Source organism: Rhinoraja longicauda, chromosome 38 (assembly GCF_053455715.1).
Source record: "Rhinoraja longicauda isolate Sanriku21f chromosome 38, sRhiLon1.1, whole genome shotgun sequence".
Taxonomy (NCBI): Eukaryota; Metazoa; Chordata; class Chondrichthyes; order Rajiformes; family Arhynchobatidae; genus Rhinoraja; species Rhinoraja longicauda.
The window spans coordinates 13,623,320-13,641,548 of NC_135990.1; the positions used below are offsets into that span (position 1 = coordinate 13,623,320).

The following is an 18,229-nucleotide window of genomic DNA, read 5'->3' on the forward strand; positions in this document are numbered from 1 at the left end:
GAGCACTTCAACTCCCCCTCCCACTCCCAGTCTGACCTTTCTGTCAAGGGCCTCCTCCAGTGTCATAGTGAGGCCCAGCTCAAATTGGAGGAACAGCAGCTCATATTTCGCTTGGGCAGCTTACACCCCAGCGGTATGAACATTGACTTCTCTAACTTTAGATAGCTCCTCTGTCCCTCCCTTCCCCTCCCCCTTCCCAGTTCTCCCACTATCTTCCTGTCTCCACCTATATCCTTTCCTTGTCCCGCCCCCCTGACATCAGTCTGAAGAAGGGTCTCAACCTGAAACGTCACCTATTCCTTCTCACCAGAGATGCTGCCTGACCTGCTGAGTTACTCCAGCATTTTGTGAATAAATACCTTCGATTTGTACCAGCATCTGCAGTTATTTTCCTATACAGTGCTGTTTTTCCGGTAAGTCCAGGTGACCCTGGTCTTGTGTACAACTGACCTCCCCCTGTTCTTTCACTCACCTTTCCCCTGTCTCAGCCAAGACCCCACCACTTGTGTCAACCCTCATCTCCCATCCTGTTGCACCCCCACCCCCCCAACTTCCTCAGCAACTTTGATCTTGAACGGGTCATCACTGGGGAGTGAGGACTCCTTCCCATGGAAAAAGGCTCGGAGGCGGAGGCGACGGAAGAAGAGCTCCACATCATGGCGGACCCGGAACTCGTTGATGTGGGGGCGGAGGGGAACAAAGGTGAGGCCTCTGCTGAGGACAGACCGTTCGGTATCTGAAAGGGGGAGGTCAGGGGGAATGGTGAACACCCGGCAAGTGTGGGGGTTGGGGTTGGATTTAGGCAGGGGGGCAGGTGGAGGGGGAGGCGATGTATGGTGGGGGGGGGGGGGGGTGGTAGGTTAACAGAGCAGAGGGGGGGCATGAGGACCGATGTATGGGTGATGAGTAGCTCGGGTCGCCTGGCTGGAGGGGGAACAATAGACAATAGACAATAGGTGCAGGAGGAGGCCATTCGGCCCTTCGAGCCAGCACCGCCATTCAATGTGATCATGGCTGATCATTCTCAATCAGTACCCCGTTCCTGCCTTCTCCCCATACCCCCTGACTCCGCTATCATTAACAGCTCTATCTAGTTCTCTCTTGAATGCATTCAGAGACTTGGCCTCCACTGCCTTCTGAGGCAGAGAATTCCACAGATTTACAACTCTCTGACTGAAAAAGTTCTTCCTCATCTCCGTTCTAAATGGCCGACCCCTTATTCTTAAACTGTGGCCCCTTGTTCTGCACTCCCCCAACATTGGGAACATGTTTCCTGCCTCTAACGTGTCCAACCCCTTAATAATCTTATATGTTTGGGGGAGGGGGTGACCCAGTGGAACCCCTGCTGAGGTTCCCTGTAGGAGGGGGGGGGGGGCAGTAGGACACAGCGGAGAACATGTAAACTCCACACAAACAACACCTGAGGTCAGGATTGAACCCTAATTTCTGGGCCCATGAGGCAGTAGCTCTACAAAGTGCAGCACTGTGCATGGTGTGGACAGGAGGCATCTACATTGCATTTACTTTGGTGGGCCAATTGTGGAGAGAGATCCAGCTTCAGATTCTTTGGTGTAACATCTTGGAATGACCTGTCCTGGGCCCAGCACATAAATGTAAGAAGGTGCACCATAAGGATGTAAGGTCTTAAGTGATAGGAGCAGAATTAGGCCATTTGGTCCATCAACTCTACTCTACTGGCTGATCTATCTCTTCCTCCTATCCCCATTCTCCTGCCTTCTCCCCATAACCCTTCACACCTGTACGAATCTCTACTTTGTGAAAAAATTTAAAGAGATTTGGCATGCCACTGAATACCCCGACAAACTTCCACAGATGTCCTGTAGAAAGCAAAACTCAAAGTGCTGGAGGAACTCAGCAGGTCAGGGATCGCGTGGGGTGGCACAGTGGTAGTGTTACCCTCCTCCAGTGCTGGAAACCCCTGTTTGATCCGGACCTACAGGTGCTGTCTGTACGGAGTTTGCACGTTCTCCCCGTGACCGCGTTGGTTTTTTCCAGGTGCTCCCGTTTCCTCCCACGCTGCAAAGACGTGCAGGTTTGCAGGTTAATTGGCTTCTGTGAATTGCCCCCAGTGTGTAGGATAGAACTAGTGTACCATTGATCAATAGATCATTGGTCGGCGTGGACTCTGAGCCAACGGGCCCATATCCATGCTGTATCTCTAAACTAAGCTAAATAAAATGTGAGGAAGGAATGGACAGACGACGGTTCAGGTAGGGACCCTTCTTCAGACTGATTGTAGTGGGGGAGAAAGCTGGAAATGAGAGGTGGATACAGGTGAGGGGGGGTTTGCTTGGCAGATGGGTGGAGTAAGTGACAAAGGCTAGAGATGTGAAGGAGGCAAAAGAGTGTCAGATGAGGAGAAGAGAAGTGAAATGTAAAGCCTGGGGAAGGGATATTTGTGGAAGGGGAAAGTGGGAGGGGAATGGGAAGATGGGGAAAGGGAAATGGGGAAAGGGGAGAGGGGAAAGGGGGAGTGGAAAGGGGGGAGTGGGGAGGGGAAAGGGAAATGGGGGACTCGTGTATCTTCAATGTTACTGTGTTGTGTTGTTCAGCACCTTCTTAAAAACCTTCTAGAAGATCGCATACACCTGATCCACTGCATTACCCTCATCAGTTCTACTTGTTGCCTCATCAAAAACCTCTATCTAATGGGTTATACACAATCTGCCTTTTAGCAAATCCTGGTCTCAGGATATGGGTGGGGTGGGGGTGGAAATCCAATGTCAAGAGGCTGAGGGTGGGGGAATGGGTAAGTGTGTGCGTGGGAGTGTGTAGCTGTGGGAGTGTGTAGCTGTGGGAGTGTGTAAGTGTGGGTGTGAGGGGTGTGAGTGTGGGTGTGAGGGGTGTGAGGGGTGTGAGTGTGTGAGTGTGTGAGTGTGTGAGTGTGTGGGTGTGAGGAGTGAGTGTGTGGGTAAGCTTATGGGTCACCACACTCTCATGCACACGCATACCCTCTCCTCAGCCTCTGCCTCCGGTTTCATCAGCTGATATGGAGGACCCCCACTTCCAGTAGCTTCCCTCCCTCCCTCCCTCCCTCCTCAACCCCCTACCTACATCATCTTGTGCAAGCAGAAGTCTCCAGTCATCAATGTAAGTGTTAGCAGTTACATTCAAAAAGAAGATCTTAAATAAACAATGCTTATTTAAGATATCTAATGTTTTTCTTTATTAACTGTTTTTTCTTTATTAATGAGTAAGGTAAAAAGGTAATGGCAGCCATAACTATTTATTGTGTGATGTAGGCAGTTAGATGGCTTTTCCCCTAACCTGTACCATTTACATACATTCTTATGGTAAAAATATCTTTGATTTACACATTTTTTTGATGCCCACTACTTTTCAAGAATGTAATCCCTGTGTAAAATGAAAGGTGGCGGTATAGTATATTATATATTATCTGTGTGTTATTGCGTTTATGGGCCTGTTAAGATGCAGTAATAATTTCATTGCTCCATTGTTAATACGTATGACAACTAAATACTCTTGACATTGGATTTGCTTTCCTATATTCACCAACACCAGCGGGTGAATTGGTAAATGGATATATCTCTAGATATTGGGAAATATATTGCAATAATATTTTGTGTTGCAGCGGTAGAGTTGCTGTCTGTATGGAGTTTGACGTTCTCCCCGTGACCTGCGAGGGGCTTCTCCAGGTGCTCCAATTTTCTCCCACACTCCAAAGACATATAGGTTTGTAGGTTAATTGGCTTCAGTAAAATTGGAAATTGTCCCGAGTGTGTGTCGGATAGTGTTAGTGTGCGGGGATTGCTGGTCGGGCCAGACTCGGTGGGCCGAAGGGCCACGCTTTATCTCTAAGCGAAACACTCTTTGTGGTTTTCTCAAGAGCTCAGTTTGTAAACTCCAAAGCCAGACAGTGGACTTTCGTCTGCATCGGGCATTGAGCTGGGCAGAAAGACTTCAATAGAGCCCTTAGGTAGCATCTCACCATAAAGAGAATTGATTGCCTGTCCTTGGGAAAATCAGGCAATCAGCCGAAACAAAGACAATTTAATAAAACCAGCAGCTGCCACTTTATCTTCAGCAGCTTTTCAAATTTGTTAAAGCGTCAAAGAAATTGAAATGATCTGAAGTTTATAAAAGTATTATAATTGAGATAGAAGTGTCCAATAAATTATTGAAGATAGACACAAAATGCTGCAGCAACTCAGTGGGACAGGCAGCATTTCTGGAGAGAAGGAATGGGTGACGTTTCGGGTTGAGACCCTTCTTCCTCTTGCCATTCTTTCTCTCCAGAGAAGGGTTTCAACCTGAAACGTCACCCATTCTTTCTATCAAAGATGCTGCCTGTCCCGCCTGCATTTTGTGTCTCTCTTCGGTTTAAACCAGCATCTGCTGTTCCTTCCTACACGTTCTGTCCAATAAATTATCCTTGTCTCCTTATGATGGAAGTGGAATTATAGACAATAGGTGCAGGAGTAGGCCATTCGGCCCTTCGAGCCAGCACTACCATTCAAATGTGATCATGGCTGATCATTCTCAATCAGTACCCCGTTTCTGCCTTCTCCCCATACCCCCTGACTCCACTATCCTTAAGAGCTCTATCTAGCTCTCTCTTGAATGCATTCAGAGAATTGGCCTCCACTGCCTTCTGAGGCAGAGAATTCCACAGATTTACAACTCGATTATGCATTGTGTAGACATTGAACTCTTTCAATAAGTGAAATGAAAGTAATTGACAGAGGCTGAAATCCTTCAAGTTCTCATTTGGGACGTTCTGGCCAACCCACACCAGCTGGGAGAAATCATCTCAAGGCAAATGTTCAATGAATAGATACAGGCTCGAACTGCAAAACCCCAGGCGTGACGTCCTCATGTTTAAGACCAACTCTCGCTGTCTATGAATTCACTTCCATTCACTGGAATGGTTAAAATCTATTATGACTTTAGGTCAGATTACTGCATCATAGTGTGTTAGACCAAGTACCCTTCAGCCATGAATACTTTTCATAATTCCCAAATCCTCTGATCACAATCCCATGAGAATTTGAACCTGGACACTGGACACTATCAGAATTTTTTTCCAACCTCTGGACTTGCCCGGACTGACAGGGCAGGATACTGATGTGGAGTATTTCAGGCAGAATGTGAGAAAGTGGGCAACAACTGAGCAATGAGTTAAACATACAACCTCCTGATGGAGGATGTGAGAAGACATTTCCTCTTGTGGGACTAGTCTTTGTTCCATGGGACTCAATCAGACAATGACTTCTGCACATTGTAGGTATTAGATGTCACTGGACAAAGTGACATGATGTGGCAGAGGAGTTATTGACCCAAGGGTTGATGGGACATGAGGTAGGAGAGGTGCCAGCTGAAATCACTTTTGCCGCAATCACATTAAGAGCTGCAACTAAACTAGAGTCCAGACTTTGAAGATGTACAGTGTGGAAAAGCCCCTTGAGAGCAAAGAAAGGCAGTGGTACAGCGGTAGAGTTGTTGCCTGACTGAGTCTGAAGAAGGATCTCGACCTGAAACATCACCCATCCTTTTACTGCAGAAATGTTGCCTGACCTGCTGAGTGACTCCAGCACTTTGTGTCTATCTTCAATACACAACAACCAGATCAGAGGAAAATTTGCCAAATACTCCACTGTGTAGCAATAAAAACAAGAAAAAGCTGTATAAGAGTCTATTAGGAAAGTGGAAACAAGGAACAGCAGATGCTGGTCAGGGCTGTCTTTACAGCATTATGGGCCCCGGGCAAAGCAGTGTACTGGGGCCCCTACGACAACTCCTCACAGGAATAAAAATGTAAATGGTCGATAAAATTAAACATATCTTTATTTTATTGGCACTTCCAACAAAATCGGTGTTGAAACATTAAAAACATGCTGTACAGCAACAACTAATCAACATGATAAACATTTGAACAATACACGAGGCTTGAAAAACACAATAATACTCAGTAAGCCATACAGATCGCTGTGAGAAGCACTTAGGGATGGAAAAGCAAAGCACTTAGGGAGCTAATTGTTGCGAAACAGATCGCTGTGAGAAGTGAACTTAGGGATGGAAAATGTTCCGAAAAAAACACTTAGGGACCGAAAATGTTGTGAAAAAAGCACTTATTGAACCTACATTTTTAAAGTAGTATTTATTTATTGCAAGTCACTTAACATACACAGATCAGCATGGAGCCCCTATGCTCGTGGGGCACCAGGAAAGTGCCCATCAGGCCCATGCGTTAAGACGGCCCTGATGCTGGTTAATACACAAAAGGGTCTCGACCTGAAACGTTGCCTATCCATGATCTCCAGAAATGCTGCCTGACCTGCCAAGTTACTCCAGCACTTTGTGGCTGTAGATTTTAGACTTTAGAGATTCAGCACAGAAACAGGCCCTGCCCCTTTGTCCCGCCGACTCCGCATCGACCAACAATGACACCGTACACTAACACTATCCTACACATTAAGGTAAATTTACAATTTTACCAAAACCAATTAACATACAAACCTGTACGTCTTTGGTGTGGGAAGAAACTGGTGCACCCGGAGAAAACCCACGTGGTCACAGGGAGAACGTACAAACTCCACATAGACAAGCACCCATAGTCAGGACTGAACCCGGGTCTCTGGCGCTGCAAGGCAGCAACTTTACTGCTGCTCCACTGTGCCACCCTGCGCCCTTTTGTCTATTAGGAAGGGTTGGGATCCTGTAGAAAACAGTGAGTGTTAAGACATTTTTTAAATTCCAGGGTGAATTCAGGTGATTATATCACTAGTGAAAGATAGTGAAAAGGCCAGAACTGGAAGATCAGATGACAGAGAGGAGTGTCTGGAAGAGGTCACGGAGAATGGGAAGGGAGGGGGTTTATATTAAATGCCTCGGGGGGGGGGGCATTAAACCCATTAAAGTACACAAAGGGGTGGGAATAGATCGGGTACAATAGATGCACAGTCTCTTGCCCAGAGTAGGGGACAATAGACAATAGGTGCAGGAGTTGGCCATTCGGCCCTTCGAGCCAGCACCACCATTCAATGTGATCATTCTCAATCAGTACCCCGTTCCTGCCTTAGACGAAGGGATTAAAAGGGATTAAAAGTACCATTAGCAAATTTGCAGATGATACTAAGTTGGGGGGTAGTGTGAATTGTGAGGAAGATGCAATAAGGCTGCAGGGTGACCTGGACAGGTTGTGTGAGTGGGGCGGATACATGGCAGATGTAGTTTAATGTAGATAAGTGTGAGGTTATTCACTTTGGAAGTAAGAATAGAAAGGCAGATTATTATCTGAATGGTGTCAAGTTAGGAGGAGGGGGAGTTCAACGAGATCTGGGTGTCCTAGTGCATCAGTCAATGAAAGGAAGCATGCAGGTTCAGCAGGCAGTGAAGAAAGCCAATGGAATGTTGGCCTTCGTAACAAGAGGAGTTGAGTATAGGAGCAAAGAGGTCCTTCTACAGTTGTACCGGGCCCTGGTGAGACCGCACCTGGAGTACTGTGTGCAGTTTTGGTCTCCAAATTTGAGGAAGGATATTCTTGCTATGGAGGGCGTGCAGCGTAGGTTCACTAGATTAATTCCCGGAATGGCGGGACTGTCGTATGTTGAAAGGCTGGAGCGATTGGGCTTGTATACACTGGAATTTAGAAGGATGAGGGGGGATCTTATTGAAACATATAAGATAATTAGGGGATTGGACACATTAGAGGCAGATAACATGTTCCCAATGTTGGGGGAGTCCAGAACAAGGGGCCACAGTTTGAGAATAAGGGGTAGGCCATTTAGAACGGAGATGAGGAAGAACTTTTTCAGTCAGAGGGTGGTGAAGGTGTGGAATTCTCTGCCTCAGAAGGCAGTGGAGGCCAGTTCGTTGGATGCTTTCAAGAGAGAGCTGGATAGAGCTCTTAAGGATAGCGGAGTGAGGGGGTATGGGGAGAAGGCAGGAACGGGGTACTGATTGATGGTGATCAGCCATGATCGCATTGAATGGCGGTGCTGGCTCGAAGGGCTGAATGGCCTACTCCTGCACCTATTGTCTATTGTCTATTGCCTTCTCACCATACCCCCTGACTCCAATATCCTTAAGAGCTCTATCTAACTCTCTCTTGAATGCATTCAGAGAATTGGCCTCCACTGCCTTCTAAGGCAGTGAATTCGAACAGATTTACAACTCTGACTGAAAAAGTTTTTCCTCATCTCCGTTCTAAATGGCCTACCCCTTATTCTTAAACTGTGGCCCCTGGTTCTGGACTCCCCCAACATTGGGAACATGTTTCCTGCCTCTAACGTGTCCAACCCCTTAATAATCTTATATGTTCGATAAGATCCGCTCTCATCCTTCTAAATTCCAGTGTATACAAGTCTAGCCGCTCCAGTCCGCTCCAGGGAACCGAGGACCAGATGACATAGGTTCAAGGTGAAGGGGAAAAGATTTGATAGGAATCCGAGGGGTAACTTTTTCACACAAAGGGTGGTGGGTGTATGGAACAAGCTGCCAGAGGAGGTAGTTGAGGCTGGGACTATCCCATCGTTTAAGAAACAGTTAGACAGGTACATGGATAGGACAAGTTTGGAGGGATATGGACCAAGCGCAGGCAAGTGGGACACTTGTAGCTGGGACATTGTTGGCCGGTGTGGGCAAGTTGGGCCGAAGGGTCTTTTTTCCACACTGTATTGCTCTATGACTCTAATAGCCAAATATCACCATCAGACAATTTAGAGAAATGAGGCCAACAATTAGAACATTGGAGTATAAAGAAGATAACTGCAGATGCTGGTACAAATCGAAGGTTTTTATTCACAAAATGCTGGAGTAACTCAGCAGGTCAGGCAGCATCTCGGGAGAGAAGGAGTGGGTGACGTTTCGAGTTGAGACCCTTCTTCAGACTGATGTCAGGGGGGCGGGACAAAGGAAGGATATAGGTGGAGACAGGAAGATAGAGGGAGATCTGGGAAGGGGGAGGGGAAGAGAGGGACAGAGGAACTATCTGAAGTTGGAAAAGTCGATGTTCATACCACTGGGCTGCAAACTGCCCAGGCGAAATATGAGGTGCTGTTCCTCCAATTTCCGGTGGGCCTCACTATGGCACTGGAGGATGCCCATGACAAGAAAGGTCAGACTGGGAATGGGAGGGGGAGTTGAAGTGCTCGGCCACCGGGAGATCAGTTTGATTAATGCGGACCGAGCGCAGGGTGTTCAGCGAAGCGATCGCCGAGCCTGCGCTTGGTTTCGCCGATGGAACATTTGAGTAAGTAAATATTCAATTGACAAAAGACCAGAAAAGGGTTAAGGATTTTGGCCATTATTCTGAGCTGCTTCATTGCCCTAGTACCTGCTGTTCTTTATGGTTATTGCATGTCAAATTACTCAGCACATCTTGGCTCACTCTGTTTACAGCCGTTTTGGCAACACTTATAATAAAATTTCTATCTATTTATGTTACTATAATCCTCTAAAGAAGCTGTGTATTTTGCTAAAGGATTGCAATAAGTATTCAGTGTATGGCTTTTAAATGGTGTTGGACAAAGTGCCAAAAGGTTTGTTTTGATGCTAAAATGAAATGACTGGCATGTTGTATAAAAGGGATATGACCTGTGTGTATGCTTCTGCTCATTGCTATCTCTCCACTTCTCCCTCTTTCACTTCCACTACTGTATTTTTTTCTTCCTCTATCCATTTTCTATCCCTCTCTCCCACTCCACTCTCTCTATCCACCTGCTCTCTCACCCCTCTCTCTAAACTCCATTGGTTCTAGATAGGGCGGAGACAGGGGTTAGTATTGAGACCATTCCTCAATGTTCAGAAATATATTTCATAGGATAGCCAAAATATTATGACCACCTGCCTAAATATGCTGTTGGTCCTCCGTGTGCAGCCCCATACGCAGCAAGGGTGCGATGCACTGTGTATTGTGACACATTCCTCCCGTGACCACCATTAACATTTTCTGTGACTTGTACCACAGTCGACCTGTCGGTTCGGACCAGACGGGATAGCCTTCGTTGCCCTCGGCGCATCGATGAGCCTTGGGCGCCCAACACCCTGTCTGTCGCCGGTTTTGTTCCTCCTCGGACCACTGTCGGTCGATACTCACCACTGCTGACCGGGAGCACCCCACAAGCCTTGCCGTTTCAGAGATGCTCTGACCCTGTCGTCTGGCCATAACAATTTGGCCCTTGTCAAAGTCGTTCAAGTCTTTACTCCTGCCCATTTCTCATGCGTCTAACACATCCAATTCAAGAACTGACTGTTCACTTGCTGCCTAATATATCCCACCCCTTGACAGTGCCATAGTGCCATTGTAACAAGATAATCAATGTTATTCACCCTGTCAGTGGTCATAATGTTTTGGCTGATCGGTGTATATTTCATAAGGCAACTTGGAAATAGGAAGTGTAAAAAGGAACTGCAGATGCTGATATATACCAAAGATAGGCACAAAGTCCTGGAGTAACTCAGCAGGTCAGGAGGCACCTCTGGAGTAAGAGGATGGGTGATGTAACGGGTCGGAACCCTTCTGCAGAGTCTGAAAAAGGGTCCCGATCCAAAATGTCACCCATCTTTTTCTCCAGAGATGCTGCCTGACCCGCTGAGTTACTCCAGCACTTTGTGTCTACCTTCAAAAATAGGAAGCCTAGTTAACTGTGAAGAGGATCAAAGGGGCAACAGACTAATTAATAGGGCCACGGACAGTTGGATATAATTAAATCCAGGGATGTATGAAGTGATCGTGTTTTGTAGAGTTAAAAACCTCAGAAAAAACTTCAACAGGGGAACGGAGAAGTTGAGACAGAACTTTTTGAAAGAGGACATCCTTAAAATGAAGTTTAATGAAAATGTTCATGAAGTGTATGTAAGCAGAGACACAGAGCACAAGAGCAGAGGATGTGATGGAGACCCAGTGGGATCGAGCGCCTTAAGGAAAAGTCACTGTTACAGCAGTGTTGCAAGACCTTGTCTGTGAGAAGAGATAGCAGAAACCGATAACACACACACATTTTGATGAGATCTCATGGAGGATTCAAAATGAGGATTCAAAATGAGGATTCATTGCCACAGAGGGCAGTGGAAGTGAAAGAGGGAGGAGTGGAGAGACAGCGATGAGCAAGCGATGCAGCGATTGGCGGCACGGTGGCGCAGCGGTAGAGTTGCTGCCTTACAGCAAATGCAGCGCCGGAGACTCAGGTTTGATCCTGACTACGGGCGCCGTCTGTACGGAGTTTGTACGTTCTCCCCGTGACCTGCGTGGGTTTTCTCCGAGATCTTCGGTTTCCTCCCACACTCCAAAGACGTACAGGTATGTAGGTTAATTGGCTGGGTAAATGTAAAAAATTGTCCCTAGTGGGTGTAGGATAGTGTTAGTGTGCCGGGATCGCTGGGCGGCGCGGACCCGGTGGGCCGAAGGGCCTGTTTCTGCGCTGTATCTCTAAATCTAAAAAAAAAAACCTAGAGCATATATACAGGCATTGGGCCTGTGCTCGCTGAGGTTTAGAAGGACTTTATTGAAACTTACCAAATAGTGAAAGGACGGGACTGAGTGGATGTGGAGAGGATGTTGCTACTAATGGGAGAGTCCAAGATCAGAGGGCACAGCCTTAGAATAAAAGAACATACCTTTCGAAAGGAGATGAAGAGGAATTTCTTTAGTCAGAGGGAGGTGAATCTGTGGAGGCCAAGTCAATGGATATTTTTAAGGCGGAGATTGACAGATTCGTGATTAGTACGGGTTAGGGGTTATCGGGAGAAGGCAGGAGAAGAAAGCATTTGGCACATTGCCTTCATTGGTCAGGGCAATGAGTACAGGAGTTGGGACATTATGTCACAACATGGAGAACAAGGAACTGCAGATGCAATGTTCTCCAGAGATGCTGCCTGACCTGCTGAGTTAATCCAGCACTTTGTGTTTGGTTACAACACAATGTTGTTCGGGCCATATTTGGAGTACAGGACATTCTGCAGTCATTAAACTGGAAAAAGTGCACAAAATAATTTACCAGGATGTTAGTGGGTCTGAAGAGTTTCAGCTATAAAGAGAGGCTGGATAGGCAGGGCATTTTCCCCTGGAGCTCAGGAGGATGAGGGGAGACCTTATACTAGAGAGAGGTATAAAACCATGAGGGGCACAGAAACGGCGAAGGAAGAACAAAAAGAGGGAGAGAATCGGGGGAGAGTGGAGAGACAGAGGGCGAGGGAAGAAAGAGAGGAAGTGAGAGAGGGAGGGGGAGAGAGGGAGGGGGAGAGAGGGAGGGAGAGGGAGAGAGGGAGGGGGAGAGAGGGAGGGGGGAGAGAGGGAGGGGGAGAGAGGGAGGGAGAGAGGAAGGGAGGGGAGAGGGAGGGAGAGGGAAGGGAGGGGAGAGGGAGGGAGAGAGAGAGGGTTCCTGCCCACGTGTGTCGCGGGTGTAAACATTGACACAAGCTGCAGACTCGAGTAAAGTGCAACAAGGAGGCGGCGCCGCCCGGGCAACGACGGATTAGGTGCGAAGGCACCCCTCTCTCTCTCTCTCTCTCTCTCTCTCCCCACACTCTCCCACTCCCACACTCTCCCATTCAACCCCACTCCACCTCTCCCTCCCTCCCTCTCACCCCCTCTCTTCCCTTCTTTCCCCATCTCTCCTTCTCTCTCCCATTCAACCCCTCTCTCCCCACCTCTTTCCCCTTCTCCCACTCCCTCCCTCCCTCCCTCCCCTTCTCCCTCTCTCTCCCATTCAACCCCACTCCCCCCTCTCCCTCCCTCTCCACCTCACCCCCTCTCTCCCTCCCTCCCTCTCTCCCCCTCTCTCCCTCTCCCTCTCTCTCCCATTCAACTCCACTCTCCCATTCACCCCCTCTCTCTCCCCCTCTCCCACTCTCTCCCCTCTCTCCCTTGCCCTCTCCCTCTCCCACCCTCCCTCCCTCTCCCACCCTCCCACTGTCTTCCCCTCTCTCCCTCCATCCCTCCATCCCGCACGGTGCTGTAGGCGGACGCCTCATTGCCCAGTCCGGCTCGGCTCCGGAGACCGCGGGCGGCGGATAAAGTTTGGCCCGAGTCGCCGCCACGGAAGGTGGGTCCGCGGCCGGGATGGAGGGAGGGAGGGAGGGAGGGAGGGAGGGAGGGAGAGAGGGAGGGAGGGAGGGATGGAGGGAGGGAGAGAGAGATGGAGGGAGGGAGGGAGGGAGAGAGAGAGGGATGGATGGAGGGAGGGAGGGAGAGAGGGAGGGAGGGAGGGAGAGAGGGAGGGATGGAGAGAGGGAGGGAGAGAGGGAGGGAGAGAGGGAGGGATGGAGAGAGGGAGGGAGGGAGGGATGGATGGAGGGAGAGAGAGAGAGAGAGAGAGAGAGGAGGGAGGGATGGAGAGAGGGAGGGAGTGGTGGAGGGAGGGATGGAGGGAGAGAGGGAGGGAGGGAGGGAGGGAGGGAAGGAGGGATGGATGGAAGGGTGGTGGGAGGGAGAGAGGGGAGGGGAGCGGCTCTGGGCTGGAGATGCGCAACAGGTTAGCGGAGCTGAGGCTGTTTCACCGCCGGAGCAGCGGAGCTGAGGCTGTTTCACCGCCGGAGCCCCGGCAACAACACCTGAATCCGTGCTCGTCTCCTCAGCACCGGGCAACCCGATCACCCTCCTCCCCGATCACCCTCCTCCCCGATCACCCTCCTCCCCGATCTCACCCCCCGCCCATCCCCACCTCTCCCTCGCACCACATCCCCCCCCCCCATCCTCCCCTCCCCCCCATCTCCATCCTCCCCTCATCCTCCTCCCCCCCATCCTCTCCACTCCCCATCTCCATCCCTCCCCTCCCTCCATTCCTCCCCCATCTCCATCCCTCCCCCACTCCCCTCATCTCCATCCCCCCCATCCATCTCCATCCCCCCCATCCTCTCCCCCTCCCCCATCTCCATCCCTCCCCCTCTCAATCTCCATCCCCCCCCATCCTCTCCCCTCCCCCATCTCCATCCCTCCCCCTCCCTCAATCTCCATCCCTCCCCCCCACTCTCCATCCACCCCCTCCCCTCCATTCCTCCCCCATCTCCATCCTCCCCCACTCCCTCATCTCCATCCCCCCCATCCTCTCCCCCTCCCCATCTCCATCCCTCCCCCACCCAATCTCCATCCCTCCCCCCACCCATCTCCATCCCTCCCCCTCCCCTCCATTCCTCCCCCCATCTCCATCCCTCCCCATCTCCATCCCTCCCCACCCCATCTCCATCCCTCCCTCCCTCCCATCCTTTTTCTCACCCCTCTCCTTCTCCCTCCTTACCGTCACCCTCCCTCCCATCTCCCCCTATTAATCCTTCCACAACCTATCTCTCCACCTACCCATTTCCATCCGACCTATCTCATTATATCCCTCTTCACCGTATCTCCCTCACTTTCCCCTCTCTACCTCAGGCTCTGCCCACAACTTCCATTCCCTCAACCTTCTATCACTTCCCATCCCGTTTCTTCCTGATCTGATCCCATGCTCCTTATCTCCAACTGCCCTTTCCCGTACCATCCTATCTTTCCCCATCCCAACTCTCTCTCTTTCTACGTCCTAATCTTTCCCATTCCTTCCCTTGTCCCTTCCTCCACTCCTATCCCAAACCATCCTCTGCCATTTCATTGCTCCATAGTGCCCCTCCACCATTTCATTTCCTGTCTTATTTCTTTCCGATCCCAGCCATTTTCCAATCCCATCCCAATGTATCTCCTACCTCCTTATCCTATTTCCTTTTCCACACTATTATTCTCATTCTAGTTGTATAGGGCCCTAGTGAGACCGCACTTGGAGTACTATGTGCAATTTTGGTCTCCAAATTTGAGGAAGGATATTCTTGCTATTGAGGGCGTGCAGCGTAGGTTTACTAGGTTAATTCCCGGAATGGCGGGGCGGTCGTATGTTGAAAGATTGGAGCGACTAGGCTTGTATAAACTGGAATTTCGAAGGATGAGAGGGGATCTTATCGAAACATATAAGATTATTAAGGGGTTGGACACGTTAGAGGCAGGAAACATGTTCCCAATGTTGGGGGAGTCCAGAACCAGGGGCCACAGTTTAAGAATAAGGGGTAGGCCATTTAAAACGGAGATGAGGAAAAACTTTTTCAGTCAGAGAGTTGTAAGTCTGTGGAATTCACTGCCTCAGAAGGCAGTGGAGGCCAATTCTCTGAATGCATTCAAGAGAGAGCTAGATAGAGCTCTTAAGGATAGCGGAGTCAGGGGGTATGGGGAGAAGGCAGGAACGGGGTACTGATTGAGAATGATTAGCCATGATCACATTGAATGGTGGTGCTGGCTCGAAGAGCCGAATGGCGTCCTCCTGCACCTATTGTCTATTCTGTACCTCCCTATTCCAGCCATCCCAATATTTCTCCATCCTATCTCTTCCCATCCAGTCCCTCTCAATTCTTTCCTTTTCCATTCCTCTCTCGTATCCTAATTGTTCCTTTTCTCTGCCTTCAGATTATACCCTTCCATCCTTTCATTTCTGTACTTTCTTATATTCCCATCAATTTACAATCTATCCCTCTTCACCCCAAACATCTATCCCATCCTCATCCCACTTTCTTCGCACGATTCCCCTTTCATCTTGTCCCTTCTTTTTATGCCTTCCCCATCCCATGCCTCTTGATCCTCTCCCTTCTTCACCTCGAACCCTCGAACCCTCGTACTATCCCTGTCCATCCTGTCGCTGTCTTCTATCTCCATCCAGTCCCTCACTCTGCTGCCCATTCCCTGTCCTATCCTTATCCACCATGTTCCCCCTCACTATCCATTCCTGTTCCAATCCTACTTGCCATTTTCCATCCTATCCCTAATTTCCCAACCCTCTTCCAGTGGTCCCCCCATTCTATCCCATTGCAGACTAAACTCCCCTTCCCCATACTATCCCTCTCTGTGTCATCCCATCCATTGCACCCCTCTTCCCTCCCCCGCCCTCTCCCTTTCCTTCGCTGAATAGATAAACTACTGCTTAACTCGCCAGTTTAACAGCTGAGCCAGTTTAGCTGTTTAACAGGGAGTAACTAATGTTTACTAGCTGTTTTAACCTTAACCTGGTGGGGGTGACTGCACTATGTTTTGCCTTTTCCTGATGTTGGTGTGATGACAATTTAAAGTAACTGCTACCCAACAAGGGTGTAGTTTGTGACAAAGTCCATGTCTTGTACGTATTGAACGGGCAGTATCTTCTGCATAATGATGGTAACCAGAGATGCTGGAGAACTGTGCCGACCAGCTGGCACTGAGGAGAGGCAGGGTTGACGTTTCGGGTGGTAGTTCAACCTGCCAGTGTTCACTCTACATTTTTCTGTACACTTCCAGTTGAAGAAGGGTCCCGGCACGAAACGTCACCTATCCACGTTCTCCAGAGATGCTGCCTGACCCGCTGAGTTACTCCAGCACTCTGTGAAACGTCACCTATCCACGTTCTCCAGAGATGCTGCCTGACCCGCTGAGTTACTCCAGCACTCTGTGAAACGTCACCTATCCATGTTCTCCAGAGACCCTGCCTGACATGCCGAGTTACCCCAGCACTCTGTGTTTTTTTGTGTATTAACTAGCACCTGCAGTTCCCTGTTCCTACGTGTTGTGTCATTCCTTTTGCAGCTGAATTCTTTGTGCTAACTTAAATATTTTTAATTCTAATAGATTTCACCGTGAGATGCTGCCAGTTCCCACAAGGCTCTAACCCCGTGACAATGATCAACAATCACTACAACAGCTCCCTGGGTATCGGCACAGGCAGCTCCGTCCACACTCACCCTCTCCCCCTGGAGCAGAAAGCCGCCTTTGCCTTTGTCGGCATCTTGTTCCTTTTCCTGGGCCTGCTCATCGTGCGCTGTTTCCGAATCCTCTTGGACCCGTACAGCAGCATGCCTGCCTCCACCTGGGCCGATGGCATGGACGGGTTGGAGAAGGGCACCTTCGAGTATGTGTTGGCGTGAAGTGGACCGACGGAGAGACGGACGTGCCGCGGTGCTCACACCACCTCCCCGAGCGAGGACCGCTCCTCATGCGTCGAATAGCTTAACGGGGGCACGCTGGAGCAGTGGGTAGAGCTGCTGCCTCACAGCGCCAGAGACCTGGGTTCAATCCTGATCTCGAGTTTGTACGTTCTCCCTGTGACCACAAGGGTTTTCTTCGGTTTCCTCCCACATTCTAAAGACGTACAAGTTTGTCGGTGAATTGGCTTTGGTAAATTGTGGAACATTGTCCCTAGTGTGTGTGGGGTGGTGTATGGGGTGATCACTGGTTGCTACGGTCTTGGTGGGCCGAGGGGCCTGTTTCTGTACTACATCTCTAAAGCCTGACCCCGGGTGCTATCTGTGTTGAATTTGTATGTTCTTGTGACCACGTGGGTTTCCTCCAGGTGCTCCAGCTTCCTCCCACACCGTAAATACCTGTGGGTTTGTTGGTTAACTGGCCTCTGTAAATTGCCCCTAGTGTGTAAGATGTGAAATGGGATAACATCGAATTAGTGTGAATGGGTGATGGATGGTCAGCGTGGACTCAGTGGGCTGAAGGGCCTGTTTCCATGCTGTATGTCTATACTATCTCGATCTCTAAAATATCTCTAAACCAGGGATCTCCAAACTATGGCCCGCGGGCCACATCCGGCCCGCCACGAGATTTTATCCGGCCCGCACCAAGCTCTTAGGCGGCGGGGACTGGAGGCAGAAGCTGCCGGCGAAGGTTCACCGGAGAGCAGATTACCACCGACCCAGAGCCGGGACAAGGCGAGAGATCGCAGCCCCCCCTCGCAAACAACAAACCCAAGGAAACTTCCCTCCTCGCCGCTGCCACCGCCAATCAACCCGGGGAGAGAGAGAGGGTGGGGGGAGCGAGTCGGGGTAGAGGGTGAGAGCGGGAGAGCAGGGAGGGGGAGAGTGTCAGTGAGTCCGGTGAAGGAACGCCGCCACTTGCGGGGGCTGCTCCCTCCCTCCCTCCTCTCTCTCTCTCTCTCTCTCTCTCTCTCTCTCTCTCCCTCCCTCTCTCTCTCCCCTCTCCCTGCGCCGCTCCTCCACTCTCTTCCCCGGCCCCGTCTCCCTCTAACGCAGCGAAATAAGAACAAACACACGTGAAACTTCTCTCCTCGCCACCGCCACCGCCGCTCACCCCGGGGATGCGGGGCTTCCGAACAACAACTACACTTGTGTTTGTTCTTATTTCACAGCGTTAGAGGGAGACGGGGCCGGGGAAGAGAGTGGAGGAGCGGCACAGATCTCGCTGGCTCTGGGAGAGAGGGAGAGTGAGAGAGGGAGGGAGAGAGAGAGGGAGGGAGCAGCCTCC

The 18,229-nt window shown here is 50.0% G+C and overlaps 1 protein-coding gene across 1 annotated transcript; it reads left to right on the forward strand.

The window, feature by feature from the left end:
- Positions 1–240: 240 nt before the first annotated feature.
- On the forward strand, positions 241–17,922 carry ctxn2 (cortexin 2). Its single transcript, XM_078429948.1, has 2 exons — positions 241–702; positions 16,589–17,922. The coding sequence occupies exons 1-2, from the start codon at positions 609–611 to the stop codon at positions 16,882–16,884; spliced, it is 390 nt and encodes a 129-aa protein (XP_078286074.1). The 5' UTR covers positions 241–608; the 3' UTR covers positions 16,885–17,922.
- The last annotated feature ends 307 nt before the right edge of the window (positions 17,923–18,229 follow it).

Bases quoted from the DNA above. Each gene is read 5' to 3' on its own strand.
- ctxn2 (XM_078429948.1), top strand. From the start codon at position 609: ATGGAAAAAGGCTCGGAGGCGGAGGCGACGGAAGAAGAGCTCCACATC. The intron at 703-16,588 runs GTGAGGCCTCTG...TAATTCTAATAG, and splicing joins GGGGGCGGAGGGGAACAAAG to ATTTCACCGTGAGATGCTGC.